General features: G+C 48.0%; 1 protein-coding gene across 1 annotated transcript in view; it reads right to left on the bottom strand.

The window, feature by feature from the left end:
* The window catches only part of TMEM86A (transmembrane protein 86A), a 57,879-nt gene extending 48,610 nt beyond the window's left edge, over positions 1-9,269 (bottom strand). Inside the window, exon 1 of the mRNA XM_086957870.1 lies at positions 9,133-9,269. Coding sequence (XP_086813996.1) covers positions 9,133-9,153 — 21 coding nt within the window. The 5' untranslated portion in view covers positions 9,154-9,269. The remainder of the gene's footprint in view (positions 1-9,132) is intronic.
* Between the last annotated feature and the right edge of the window lie 4,751 nt (positions 9,270-14,020).

Raw genomic sequence — 14,020 nt, 5'->3', positions numbered from 1 at the left:
ATATACGGCCTTGGGAATCGGGCATGGTGTCTGGGCCTAGGGCCGTCTGGGCCCGGACGGGCCCAGACGGGCTTGCCTTAGGCGCGCCTTCGGCACGCAGACGGCGCGCCCGCTGCGCCCGTCCGCTGCGCGTCCGGTGGAGGCACATGTGTTTATGGGGATTTCGGAGGGAGTGGCCTCAGAAAAGGAGGCGTGTCCTACACCGGGAATCCCTCTCCCGCGTCAGCGCTGACCTCGGCTGGGCGGGGGGGTCAGGTCTGATAAAGTGCCTAAGTGTAGCAGCGTTTTTCAAATAAGCAGGATTAAAAACACAGTATACACAAGTAAAAGCAGAAAGTTCTGAAGTTAAAAACCTCCCGGCTGTGCCTCAGGAGTCTACCAGGTATTATGGCGCGGCTCGTATTCAGCGCGTCTAAATACTGGAAGGGGGCGTGGCTTAGCTCAAGGGGCGTGGCTCCACGGCGGGCGGGAACTGTGCCTGCACCGGGAATCCCTCTCCCGCGTCAGCGCTGACCTCGGCTGGGCGGGGGGTCAGGTCTGATAAAGTGCCTAAGCGTAGCAGCGTTTTTCAAATAAGCAGGATTAAAAACACAGTATACACAAGTAAAAGCAGAAAGTTCTGAAGTTAAAAACCTCCCGGCTGTGCCTCAGGAGTCTACCAGGTATTATGGCGCGGCTCGTATTCAGCGCGTCTAAATACTGGAAGGGGGCGTGGCTTAGCTCAAGGGGCGTGGCTCCACGGCGGGCGGGAACTGTGCCTGCACCGGGAATCCCTCTCCCGCGTCAGCGCTGACCTCGGCTGGGCGGGGGGTCAGGTCTGATAAAGTGCCTAAGTGTAGCAGCGTTTTTCAAATAAGCAGGATTAAAAACACAGTATACACAAGTAAAAGCAGAAAGTTCTGAAGTTAAAAACCTCCCGGCTGTGCCTCAGGAGTCTACCAGGTATTATGGCGCGGCTCGTATTCAGCGCGTCTAAATACTGGAAGGGGGCGTGGCTTAGCTCAAGGGGCGTGGCTCCACGGCGGGCGGGAACTGTGCCTGCACCGGGAATCCCTCTCCCGCGTCAGCGCTGACCTCGGCTGGGCGGGGGGGTCAGGTCTGATAAAGTGCCTAAGTGTAGCAGCGTTTTTCAAATAAGCAGGATTAAAAACACAGTATACACAAGTAAAAGCAGAAAGTTCTGAAGTTAAAAACCTCCCGGCTGTGCCTCAGGAGTCTACCAGGTATTATGGCGCGGCTCGTATTCAGCGCGTCTAAATACTGGAAGGGGGCGTGGCTTAGCTCAAGGGGCGTGGCTCCACGGCGGGCGGGAACTGTGCCTGCACCGGGAATCCCTCTCCCGCGTCAGCGCTGACCTCGGCTGGGCGGGGGGGTCAGGTCTGATAAAGTGCCTCAGGAGTCTACCAGGTATTATGGCTCGGCTCGTATTCAGCGCGTCTAAATACTGGAAGGGGGCGTGGCTTAGCTCAAGGGGCGTGGCTCCACGGCGGGCGGGAACTGTGCCTGCACCGGGAATCCCTCTCCCGCGTCAGCGCTGACCTCGGCTGGGCGGGGGGGTCAGGTCTGATAAAGTGCCTAAGTGTAGCAGCGTTTTTCAAATAAGCAGGATTAAAAACACAGTATACACAAGTAAAAGCAGAAAGTTCTGAAGTTAAAAACCTCCCGGCTGTGCCTCAGGAGTCTACCAGGTATATAGTTGTTGTTCCGTTTCGCGTTGAAAATAGAATGATGTCTTTCGTTACTGCTGTTGTTTTTGTAGTTATAGTTTTGTATCCAGTTGCAATTGGTTTGTGTTTTCCTTCTTGTACATTTTTTTTAATCAAGGTGTGAGTGGACTGCCGCTTTGCTGGCGGTATGCGTGGACTGGTGCTTAGCTGGTGGGGTGCGCGGACTGGTGCTTGGCTGGCGGTGTGCGTGGACTGGCGCTTGGCTGGTGGTGTGCGTGGACTGGCGCTTGGCTGGTGGTGTGCGTGGACTGGCGCTTGGCTGGTGGTGTGCGTGGACTGGCGCTTGGCTGGCGGTGTGCGTGGACTGGCGCTTGGCTGGCGGTGTGCGTGGACTGGCGCTTGGCTGGCGGTGTGCGTGGACTGGCGCTTGGCTGGCGGTGTGCATGGGCTGGCGCTTGGCTGGCGGTGTGCATGGGCTGGCACTTGGCTGGCAGGGTGTGAGTAGTGACTTGCTGCTGGTCATTACACACTCTGCGAGTCAAACGCCACTGCAGACACTATGTCAACCACCAGCCGGTGTGATTGCTGTGTCAGTCATGTGGGCGTATGAAAGTGATGGGCCCTTGAATGGCGCGGTCTGTTGATGTGAATGTTGTAATGTCCTGGACCCACGGCTGGTTGTGTGAATTGTCTTGTGTGTCACGTAAGAAAGGTGTGTCAATGGCCTGTAAAGAGGTTGGTGCCTTGCCGTGGCTTTACAGCTCAAGAGCTGTAAGTCATTGGTTCTGGTTTTTAACCTTTCAATTATTAACAATGCATTTCGTTTATGTGAAATCTCTTGTTCATAAAATATAAAATGTTGAACCTTTCACTCACCCTCATGCCAAATCCAACCAGTATGTGTGTGTACTTGAGGAATAGGTGGATAGGCAGTCATATTTGTCTCATTTGTCTTTCTGTGCTAAGGTGTAGTCTGTCTCTAGGAAAGATTTACCAACTTCACATATTTCTGTAAAGCAAAAATAAAAATTGGGAGTGGTGAGTGGTGTGCCTCATGGATCCCAACATGTTTTTTCACTCACACAATGCAAACCTCAAAATGTGATTATAGTCACTCATTTTCCTTGCATTACGGTCATAATATTCTGTTGTCAGAAAAACAACAATCTACCTACCACCCTGCATTTCTCCCAGGTCTCCCGATAAAAATGGTACCTAATTGCGTGGGTGGGGCAAGTACCCTCGAATTTGTGTTTAGAGGGAGAAAGGTGCACACGACTTAATATCTTGAGTGGTTGCAGAGCAAGAGTATCTTGAAATAAGGAGAACTGGCGAGTGCCTCAGTAAACGCCTCAGTGGATGCCCGAGTGATGAAGAAACAAAATGGCATGAAGGACGCAGGTAAGAATTTTAACAACATGAATCTCCATAATGGAGATTGGGTGCTGATAAAAAACCCAAGGAGGGTAATGAAGGGTTTGTCATGGTTTTCATCTCCTCTTAAATCCACTAGAGTGAGAAAGGGGTCAGCTCTCCTCTGTGATAGAGGGTTGTGGAACAAGGGGGGGCATGGGGGTCTGGTTCGTGTCTCTGACATGCAGGTGACCTCCTGGAGGAAGTTTTTTCAAAATAGAGTTGGACCAATGTGATTGGTCTTAGTGGTTGCAAAGCCCGCAGAGGTGTCAGTACCTCCAGGTTTGTCCTCCTTGGGCTGTGATGAAACTTGTCCAGAGGAGGTTGGTGTGAGGGATGCTCTCAGCACCGCGGTCCTGAGAGATATGGAGTGTCTCAGAAGAAAGACACCTTGCAGGTTTCCAGGACTATGAGTTGTTGTAAATTGCTGGGTGAGAACATTTATTTTTAAACATCTGCGGAAGGACACTATGTGAGTGGGGTATCCAGCTTTTCTACATCACCATGTGTTGTTGTGAAAGGGCTTGAATGTTTCTCGCTTATTGTACTTCGCCTTTAAGATACAACGTAGGTTTTAAGTCTATGCATAGTTTTAAGTTGTACTTTCATTTTAGGTTTCACTACTACAGTGTCTTTTCTGTAAAAACAACAACAACGAGTGATTGAGACTGGTTCCAAGTCACCACATATTTTATTAATAATTCTATGTTATTTAAAAGTTGGATGTCCTGTTGTCACTTATTTTTAAAGTGACAGTCAATATACAAATGAATTGGGTGTGAGCCTATATGCACCGTTTTAGAACGTGTGTGAAACTTTGACAAATAATAAATGTCCCAGTATCTATCGTTACACACAAACCACTGGGGTATTAGGGAAAAGAGACACATCGTTCTCACCTTATTCTCATGCAGATGCAGATTTAGTGGCTTTTTTGCATACCTCCTTTTGGACTTGGCCCTTTTTGCAGGGTCATCCCTGAACTTTTTGCCTTCCGCCTGTATTTTGTCTGGCCTGTTTTTGTTGGTTTTATGACTCTAGGCACTTTACCACTGCTGATCAGTGCTCTCCCTATTATAAATAATGTATGAATTAGTGATTCCATGATTGGCTGGCTTGGTTTACCTGTGAGACCCTAGTACAGGGCACCAGGAGTGCCCAGGGCTGGTAATCCAAATGCTGCTAGTGGGCTTGCAGCACTGGCTGTGCCGCCAACAGAAGCAGCCTGTAAAAGTGTGTCTAAGGCCTGTCATTGTAGAGCCTATGTGCAATCTGGTACTGCCATGCCATGCTGGTTAAGTACACCCACTTGCCAGTCCCTAAACCTTCCCTTTTCTTCATATCAGACACCCTATGGTAGGCCTAAGGGCAGGGTGCATTGTAAGTATAAGGTAGGACAAGCCCTGATGTGTGTGGCATGTCCTAATAAGGAATTACAGCCATTTTCGTTTTTCACTATTGCAAGGCTACCTGTTCTCCATAGGCCAGAATGGGCAGTTAGATTATTACATTTTATAATCCTAACTGACTCAGGGAACATGGGAGAAATTCGAGTTTAGTATGCCTGAGCTCAGAATGATAAAATACATCTTTTGGTGAAGTTGGTTTTAACATTCTTTGTTTGAAAACACCACTTTTAGAAAGTAGGGATTTTCATGACTAACTATCCAAACCCTGCCTCTGCTAGGTTGTGTATTCCTTGTCTGGACTTTGAGTGACAGGGCTGGGGGATTCCAGGAGACAGAATCAGTCACCCCAGTGGTGAATAGAGAGATCTGCATCTAGATGGGTGGGAGGAGTTGCACCTGGGACCTGAATATGCCTGTGCCTTTCCTCCACAATGCTGGCTCCACCTCCTGTGGTGCGGCTGATGTCTCTGCCCTGCACTGTGAAAGAAGAGAAAGAATCAGGTCAACAAAGTGCTCCAGGGCTGTTCTTTCCCTCCACAATACTGGCTCCATCTCCTGTGGGGCGTCTGATGTTTCTGCCCTGCACTGTGAAAGGAAAGGAGTCTTGTCAACAGAGTGCTCCAGAGCTGGTTTGGACTGGGCAAAGGCCCCTTTGCCCCCAGAGGACAAAGGATTTTGGGGTATAAGAAATTAGATCACTTTTGGACAAACAAGAAGAAACCTTTGCTGAGGAGAGGAACCTGAAGAAACTGAGTAGAGACTATCCCTAAGCTGAAGTGCTGTTTGGGGGATTGGCCTGCAGTGGTTGCCTGACTGCCAAAGAGAGGAGAAAGGGACTTTGTGTACTTTCATCAACTTGTAAGGATCTCCAAGGGCTTGGAACAGAGCTTGCCTCTTGCTGAATTCTCAGGGACAACAGACTTCAACCCCCAGCTCCCCAGAGTTCCTTGGGAAGTGCCTACTGCTGTTTTGGGCCTTCTGAGGGAGTGCGTGTCGCAAGGAGCTGGAAGCGCTACTCGAGGAAGTAGAGTGTTGTCGCAGCCTTCGCATCTCTGAACCAGTGTGACGCCGCTGTAGCGGACACATTGCACCACATCGAGAGAAATGCCTTGCACCGAACAAGAAGCGTGTCGCCGCTGCCGTCGCATTTCTGAACAAGGATGTTGTTCCTGTAGCTTACGCATTACACCGCATCAAGAAAAGCGCCTTGCATCCACGGAGAAGCGTGCCGCCGTCGGAGCCACTGTTGTCGCATCTCTGAACAAGGGTGTCGCCGCTGCTGTTGCTGCATTGAGCGGAAGCGTCTCACATCGAGGGAGAAGAGTGTTGCTGCCAAGGCCGCCGCATCTCTGAACAAAGGTGCAGCCGACGCATCGAGCTGAGACTTCTCGCAACATCGAAGAAGCGTGCCGCATCTGGAAGATCTTCACATCTTTATTTCTTTGCATCGGAACTTTGCCGCATCTCCATCGCTGCAACACTTTTGTTGTGGAAGGGTAACACATCTCAAGGTACATTGACTTAAAGTGTCGTATTTTAAGAACAAAGCTAAAACTACCATTTTAAGTACAGTATTGAGGATTTTTGTCGTTTGTAGTCTTGTATTAAGTCTATATAAAGAATACCTATTTTTATATAAAACCTGTGTGGTGTCCATCTGTAGTGTTGACACTTGATTACTGTATGTGGTCACAAATGCTTTACACATTGCCTCTGAGATAAGCCTGTTTGCTCGTGCCAGGCTACCAAGGGGGTGTGCAGGGTTTATTTTAAGAGTGTACCCCCTTACCCTGTCTGGAGGCAAGGGTCCCTATTTGTCACAAGTAGAGACCCCCAAATCTAACAACTCACATTTAATCTTACAGCCTCTGTGAGGTATAATGACAGTTTGCCTGCTTCCTGCGGGGACAACAGAGGGGTAAGGAAGGGGTGCATTTTGGCTCAACTGCTGCTAACCCTTTTTATTAGCAAGCTAGGGGATACACTGTTAGCCACCAGTAAACTAAACTAAACCCTGCATTAGTTTAGATGACACAGTACTGTTCGCATGGACTGCTGTCTTCAAAATAATCTTATTGCCTTCACTGATTTTATAGATCCTCAAGACTTATCTACCAAAACTATTAAATCCCATACCATGACGATTGGTAGTCGGAAGGCCATTGGGTGTATGGTTTTCTGCAGGGGGGCATAACTTACCAAAGTTTCAACCTTCCCCTATCTGGGGGTGTTGTTTGATGATAGAGGATCATGGGTCTCTCAAAGAGTCTTCAAAAAGAATTTCCTGGCAAGCGCCATAGGTGCTACCATGGATTTCGCCAAGAGACTAGGGGGCAAACCAATTCCAGCCCTACTAAAGTTTTTTTAAGATAAATGTATCCCTATGGCAAGCTATGGGTGTGCAAAAGGGGAAGCTAAATGTTTCTTGTGTATCTTAGTATAGGCCATCTGCATAGCTCAACCTGTAGGGCAGAACATAGAGGAAGCCATCTATAAGTTCCTGAGAGACAAATGACAAAACATTACATTAGACGACAGGAGCAGCCTTGTATACTATCTTTGGTAAACAAAGTGATGGACATAATCCCACACCACCCTGACTGGGCCCCAAAACTTCATCAGTAAGTGAGTTGTTTCATGGAAAGAAGAACAGGAATGAGAGAGTGCAATTTGAATAAAACATATATGCGAGCCATATTTACAAGCACATCGTATAACGTAGGAATGAAATGTATATCGTAACATGAAGTTGACACTTATAGCATAAAGCTAACCGATATAATCAAAAGTAATATAGGAAATGTAACTGTTTTACTCTTGAACATGCATTAGTTTTAGAAGACCCGTATACGTAGTGGGCTAATGTCGAAATGTGTAGAAATGCTTACGAAATGTAGAACGTGCAAAGTAGAATTCATGTACGTGTGTAACTTTAAATGGAGAAACGGCGTGAAATGTAACATGGAGAAATGTGCAGAGAACATATACGGCGATGTAACAAAGGAGAATATAAAGTTATACTCTATGTAATTTATATTCTATGTACAATGTATTCACTTATACGTAATTCGTAGTTCTGTCATTGGCAGCTCTGGTAGGGGCAAAGAGTGGTACAAGTTACATGGGCCTCCTGACAAGGAGGAACATACCACGTATGTTTTTTTTTTCTTTTTCACAGATTAAGCACTGTCCTGCACTGGATTGGGTACCAGGGTGCTAAGTGCTGTGCACTGATGTTTGTTCTGGTGCGGAAACACGTTCCTAAGCCTCTCTAGCTTTAACTAAACTTGGGGAGGGAGGTGTTGGAGTAAGGTTTCCAAAGTCTATAGTTAGAGGCAGCAGCCCTATAAAGGCAGGCCCTTTAAAAATACAGTGTCATGACGATAAGGTGGATTTCGACTTCGAGAAGAGAGGAAGGGCAAATACCGCAGGAAGCGTATCCCCAACCAATAGGTTCACCTTCTGGGATGCCAACTTAAATTAAAAAAAAAAAAAAGTGAAAAACTTTTTAAATGGTGATTGTGCAATTACATGAATACGTAAGTCGTATACAAAATCACGTAAAATATGCTCACATTAACAAGAGCAAACCGCTAGTGATTAAGACCTGCATGTTGTAGTGGAACTCGATACATCACGAACCAGGAACTATGCTGAACACCAACACTACTTATGTTCCGAGCTGCACCTAGGCAGTGGATTGATAGATACGCCATCTGTCCTTGTAACGCCATTGTGGCATTCGCGAGAGAGAGCGAGCACCGGTTCCTGCGATAGCAGGTGACGAGAAATGAGAAAAGGAGCAGCGGCTCTATGATGTCTAGCCGCCGGGTGGCACAAGGCCCGAGGGGCGATGGCAGGGAGCGAGCATTTGTCCTGAGGGACGCAGGTATTTCAGTGGAAGGAGGGAACGGTGGTGGAGGAGGGAGGTAATAATAAGCAGGAGGGAGGAGCTTGCGAGAGACCTCAGTCTGCGGCTCTCCACGAGGGGTTGCTTTGGTTTAGCAGACAGGAGGCGCGGTGGGTTACTGGAAGGCCTGTAGCTGCGGGGACCTGGAGCGGTTGTGGGCCGAGGTCTGTGGAGTGCCGTTGTGGCAAAATAGGAGCAGCGGGTGCTCGCGGCAGGCCAGCGCTATCACGTGCTCCGTGTTTACATACACAGGCTTCTGACAGAGCTGAACCACTGAAGACCTCCCCTCCAGCCGAAGCTCCACCCTCGCAGCCGGTCAACCCTACAACACCCCCTTCCCCGCCCCCCCCCCCCCCCAAAAGGGAGATTACCCTATCTCCTAAACGAGAGACACCCTCTTTCAAAAGTATGTAAATTAGAGCTCTTTACACCAAGGTCATGGATACCGAGTAGGACCCCCCCCCCCCCCCCCCCCGGCACGTTGCAGCAACAAGACTACCCTGTCCACCCCAAAAAACACTAACATCATCCCTATCCCTCCGTACCACAGCACTCACCCCAACCCTACGCAGAGAGGGCCTCCTTAAGCAGACACCTCGGTGGAACACAGACCGATCAAAACAGCTGTCACATCTACAGATGACAAAGAGCAGAGCCTGGCAGGGACCGCAGACTGGGGAAGAGCAGCCGAGGACCTCCTCCTCTTTTCACTTCTTCAACCGGGACTACTCACCACAGTGACCGGCGACACCATCTCTGCTCCGCCAGCGGTGGGTCTGCTCCTCGCAGTGTTCAAGCCTCCCGTCCTCTTCACCGGCGAATACTGACTGTTTGTGTGCTTTTTTAGCACGGCGTGACGTCACGGAGGGAGGGATGCACTGTTGTGACGTCAGAAAGGGGCGGGCTTGCAGCCCCGTTGTTCTGGACCAGGGGCTGTCAGCCTGAGCGTGAGAGGGATTCAATGCACCAAAGCGTCCAATCAAACTTTTATTTCCAGCCCAAAAATAATAGCCCTTTGTCCTTAGCAGCGGTGCCACGGTCTCTAAGGAAACCCCAGGAAAATGGGTTCCCCCATGCTCCCTGATTGAATAGTAAAAGACAGACTTTAAGAGAGTGCCGTGGGTGCTAGTGGCACTGCACCGTACCACTGTTAATAACAAAGTCCATAATTGTCGCAGTTCAAGTCCTTATTCCGAAGCCGGCTGGCATCTACATCACTGGCGTCTCGGGTGCAGGTTCCGTATTGACTTAAGTAAAACTGGACATTGCATATAAAAGGTTTCTCTTTGCATTTTTATTTTGTGTTATAATTTTTTATTAGCATTTTATAAATACAGTACAATAAATATATGAAAAAAATGTATATCTTAAAATACGTTATAGTAGAGAAAAAATAATGAATATATTTGAAAATATAAAAGCAAAGGTATCAAACTCCATAGAATAGCAGAAAAAAAGGAAATTAGGGGCAAAACATATATCAAATAAAGGAAATACAAACGTCATTAAATATTAAATAGTGAATATAAAATAGTAAAGCATTAAACAATTAATTTGACAACAAATCAATAAAAGCATAAAATTATAGAATGTCAAGCTAGTAAAACATAAGTTACGTATTTCATTAAAATAATTCATTTGGAATATTCTCTTTGCATTTTAAGATACTCCTTAACGATCAAATACAAAAGATTAGCTACATACAAGTATCTCAGTGTCCCAAGAATGTTGTTTTTAACTTCTATCCTTGATTCAAGCATTGTAATGGGTTACGTTTTTTTTATACTTTTTTTTTATACTGTGTTCTTGAAAGATTGTGGTAATTGTTAAGCCATTTTTATGCTATTTCTAACACGTGTGTAGTGTAGGTTTTGAATGGGCCTCCCGTGAAGCATTCCAAAGCTTTTATGGTGAGCCTTTCATGACATACCTTTTCCTGGGGGTGTTTGTAGGTTCACTCTATTCAAAAATATTTTTATCAGTAGTGGAAAACAGTGCGTTTTTGGCACAGTTTCTGAAAAAAATGACTACAAATATATATGCAGTTTAAAATTCTGGGTACGCATTTTAACATGGACTAGCATGCTTTACATGTATAATAACATATTTTTTTCACTTCTACCTTGTGCCGTTCATGGTTGTGTACTGTCACGGACCAGTGGAGTTCTTGTTCCCTACCTGTGCCCTGGGCTGCATTGGATCATTGCTGGGCGGAAGAAGTCGGAGCGGGACTGCGAGTCCCAGGAGTGTCAGAGGTGTGCTCACTAGCCGCACCTGGAGACTCTTCCCGACCGACACCGCCTCCCTCCTGGGCGTCCTTAACCACAACTCGCGGCCCCGCTTCGCGGGAGCCGCTCGTAGTTGTGTGCTGTCACGGACTAGTGGAGTTCTTGTTCCCTACCTGTGCCCTGGGATGCATTGGATCATTGCTGGGCGGAAAAAGCCGGAGCGGGACTGCGAGTCCCAGGAGTGTCAGCGGCGTGCTCACTAGCCGCACCTGGAGACTCTTCCCGACGACCCCGCCTCCCTCCTGGGTGCCCTGCCCGCAAATTGACTATAAGTTCACGCCCCCAGATGCGCATCGCGGAACGCGCGTGGGACGGCGCCGAGCGAAGCCCGGGCCAAGGGCGGGCCTGTTGTAGCCCGAGAGAGACCGGACCAGGCCACCCTTCTAAGTCCTTGCCCAGTTGCCCTCGGACTCTCTGAACCACACCTTTGCAACCTGGACTGGTCTTGACTCATCTAGGATCTGACCAATATGGCAACGAGGGAGACGAGGAGTAAAGCGGCTACTCTGGTAACAGGTACTTTGGATAGCTTTCTAATTAAAGCAAATACTGTGGTAAACAATGGACTCACAGCCCTGGAAAAACAGCTAGTAGAGGGGATCGAAAGTTCACAACGATCCTCCCTGGGCTCAACCACGAATGCCAGATCTCCAGAACTTTTGGACATTACCCACCTATCCCTTTTGGATAGTATCGATCAAACAATCGAATCAGTGCTACAGCAGCTGAGGACACCCACCAATTCACACCGAGATCGAGACTCACTCCTCATCATGCCTGAGACGATGCCACCCTCAATATCCCATCCAGTTCTGACTCGGGAAGTGGGGAGTGATACTAACCCAACACATTTAAGGGGTCTTCGTGAGGGCGCTGTGCTGAAAAGAAAGAGACCTAGACAGTCAAAAGGTGGAAAGAGGGCAAAATTGGATCACATCCCAAACACCACTGTTAACATCACTGATGTCATGGAAACTTCCTCCGCCGTGATTTTCAACGAAATGGTAAGCCCAATGCACCCTGCCCACACTCAGACGCCACTTCAGCCTGACCCGTTTATTTTCGGAGACGGGTCTTGTAGTAGTATGGACCATTCCATCCACCTCTTTACTAACATCCTTAAAGAATTGCTAGACTCCCTGTTGGTTAGGCCTGATTGTATTGACGCCAGACTCCTAGCAATAGACAAAGCAACTGGGGGTATGGATGATCAGCAGGGATTGCGGACCAGCACCCAAGGAGTAACTGCGATAAACACTGGGATTTCCCCTCCCCTTAGTGTTCCTAGAACAGTGATTCCTAACCAGCCCACTTCCACTGCTAATGCTCCTATAGCTACCGCACCTCAACCCAACCCATCACCCCCTCCAAGGCAACTCCCCAGTGCCTTTAGTCCGAAAGTCAAAGTTGCCTAATCCGACTACTACATCGAGGCAGGAAAAAACGCCCACTAGAATGGCTGACCGTCCCCAGCCAATTGTAGTCAATCTGCCTCCAGAGGCGGCGGCCCACACTGTAATCCTAACTGGGGTACCTGAGCTCTCTAACTCTGCGGTGGAATCTTTTGACTCCTTACACAATAAAGTTATTAGCTGGTTAAACATTCACAGGCCATTACCATCAAATTTGAGAGGAGAAGTACTGATGGTCAGGAGAGTTCCATGGGTTGGTCACACGGTAAAGAAAATAGGGGGTGATTGTATCCTTGTAAGTTTTAGGAATTCCCAGATTGTCCCCCATATCTGTAACTGGCTGGGGTACACAGGGAATACATCCATTGAATTGGTCCCGCTGTCGTTTTTTTGCCCAAGAAGCGACGACTCGCATCTTGGGGTAAATGACGGCTGGACCAGGGTGGGATTTCCCATTGATGGTTCAAGGTATAGGCCCCCACGACATGACACATTTACACATAGTAATTATGTTCATGCTAACAGATATAGCTGCCTTGACCAGGTTGACTGACTTTCGAGGGCTGTATGCACCGGGAGTACCGAAGGGGTGGTCCCTCATTCTGTTCAGCTTGGGACAGGGATAGATGTCACTGAAAATTGTACCCCTGACCCTCTATCACCAGAACGGCCAATTATTATTAGTACGCAGGGTTTACCTACTGATCAACCACCAAGAATCCTCCACCAGAATATACTACCCCAAGAAGTAACTGATTCGGGGTCCAAGATGGGCAGGTAACTTTGGACGGGTTTCCAGTGCCATGTACAGATATAGATGGTGAGAGAGTGAGGGGAACAGCACCCAAGCCAGGTCTGAAGAGGATGAAGGTCCGGAACGTTGCAGGCATCACCAATAAAGTAGATTCCAGCAACTGGGGGTCCCTAGTAGATAGTAATGACATCTGTCTCTTTCAGGAGACTTGGGCTAGGGAAGCTTTCCCCAGGGTGGGTTATGCAACTTTGTATGACCATGCTAGGTGGGGCGGCAAAGGGAGGCCTTCCGGTGGTCTCGCTATCTGGGTGGCTAGTCACATAGGTTGTATAGCAGAGATAATACCAACCCATTCGGAGGACATACGATGTGTTCTTCTTAAATGGCCAGATGCCTACAACCTGGCGATTGTGAATGTGTACTCACGTCCAGTAAGTGTGTCCATGGAATCATCCACCCTAGACGGTATATCTTCATTTCTGGGACAACTACCCACTGATTGTAAGATATTGATGGGTGGGGATTTCAATTGCCACTTTGAACCACTAAAAGGTTTAAAGGAGGGTGCCTTAACAGCTGAGGATGATTACTGGGGGATTCCCCCCTGTCAATCTCAAAACCCGAAATCATGGTCCCCCTTAGCGTTGCAGATCACGTCTCTTACCCTGAACCACGCTCTGAGGGCCTGTAATGGGCGCACACCATCTGATGCCCCTTCAGTGTGCACCTTCAATAGGAAGGACCAGGAATCGCGTTTGGACTACATTTTTGTAGAAACAAGCGTGTGGCCCACGGTTTTGGACTTCAGGGTGATTGAAAGAGCAGACAGCGATCATAATGCTCTCTGCTTGGATATGGTACACCCAGGGCCCAAAGAAGGCATGCCACTCAATGACCCAAAGCAAGACACAGGGACCCTAGTTCTATCTAATAACAGACGTAGGGTAAGATGGGGGAAATTAGTCAATTCAACAGAGTGCATCACGAAAATCTATGATTTGGCGCTCCCTAAGTTAGTTGAAATGGATGAACTGATTAATAAACCCAAAGCTACTGACTTTAACAAGAAACTAGGTAAAATTCATGTAGACCTAGTGGGAAGCTTAGGAGAGGTTTTTTACCCCAAGACCGTGAGCAGGAAGAAGAGGACACCAACCTCAGCTTGGT

This window comes from Lissotriton vulgaris, chromosome 2_1 (genome assembly GCF_964263255.1).
Source record: "Lissotriton vulgaris chromosome 2_1, aLisVul1.2, whole genome shotgun sequence".
Lineage (NCBI taxonomy): Eukaryota > Metazoa > Chordata > Amphibia > Caudata > Salamandridae > Lissotriton > Lissotriton vulgaris.
Note: the sequence above shows the minus strand (reverse complement) of the source record. Positions and strands in the feature narration are given on the sequence as shown.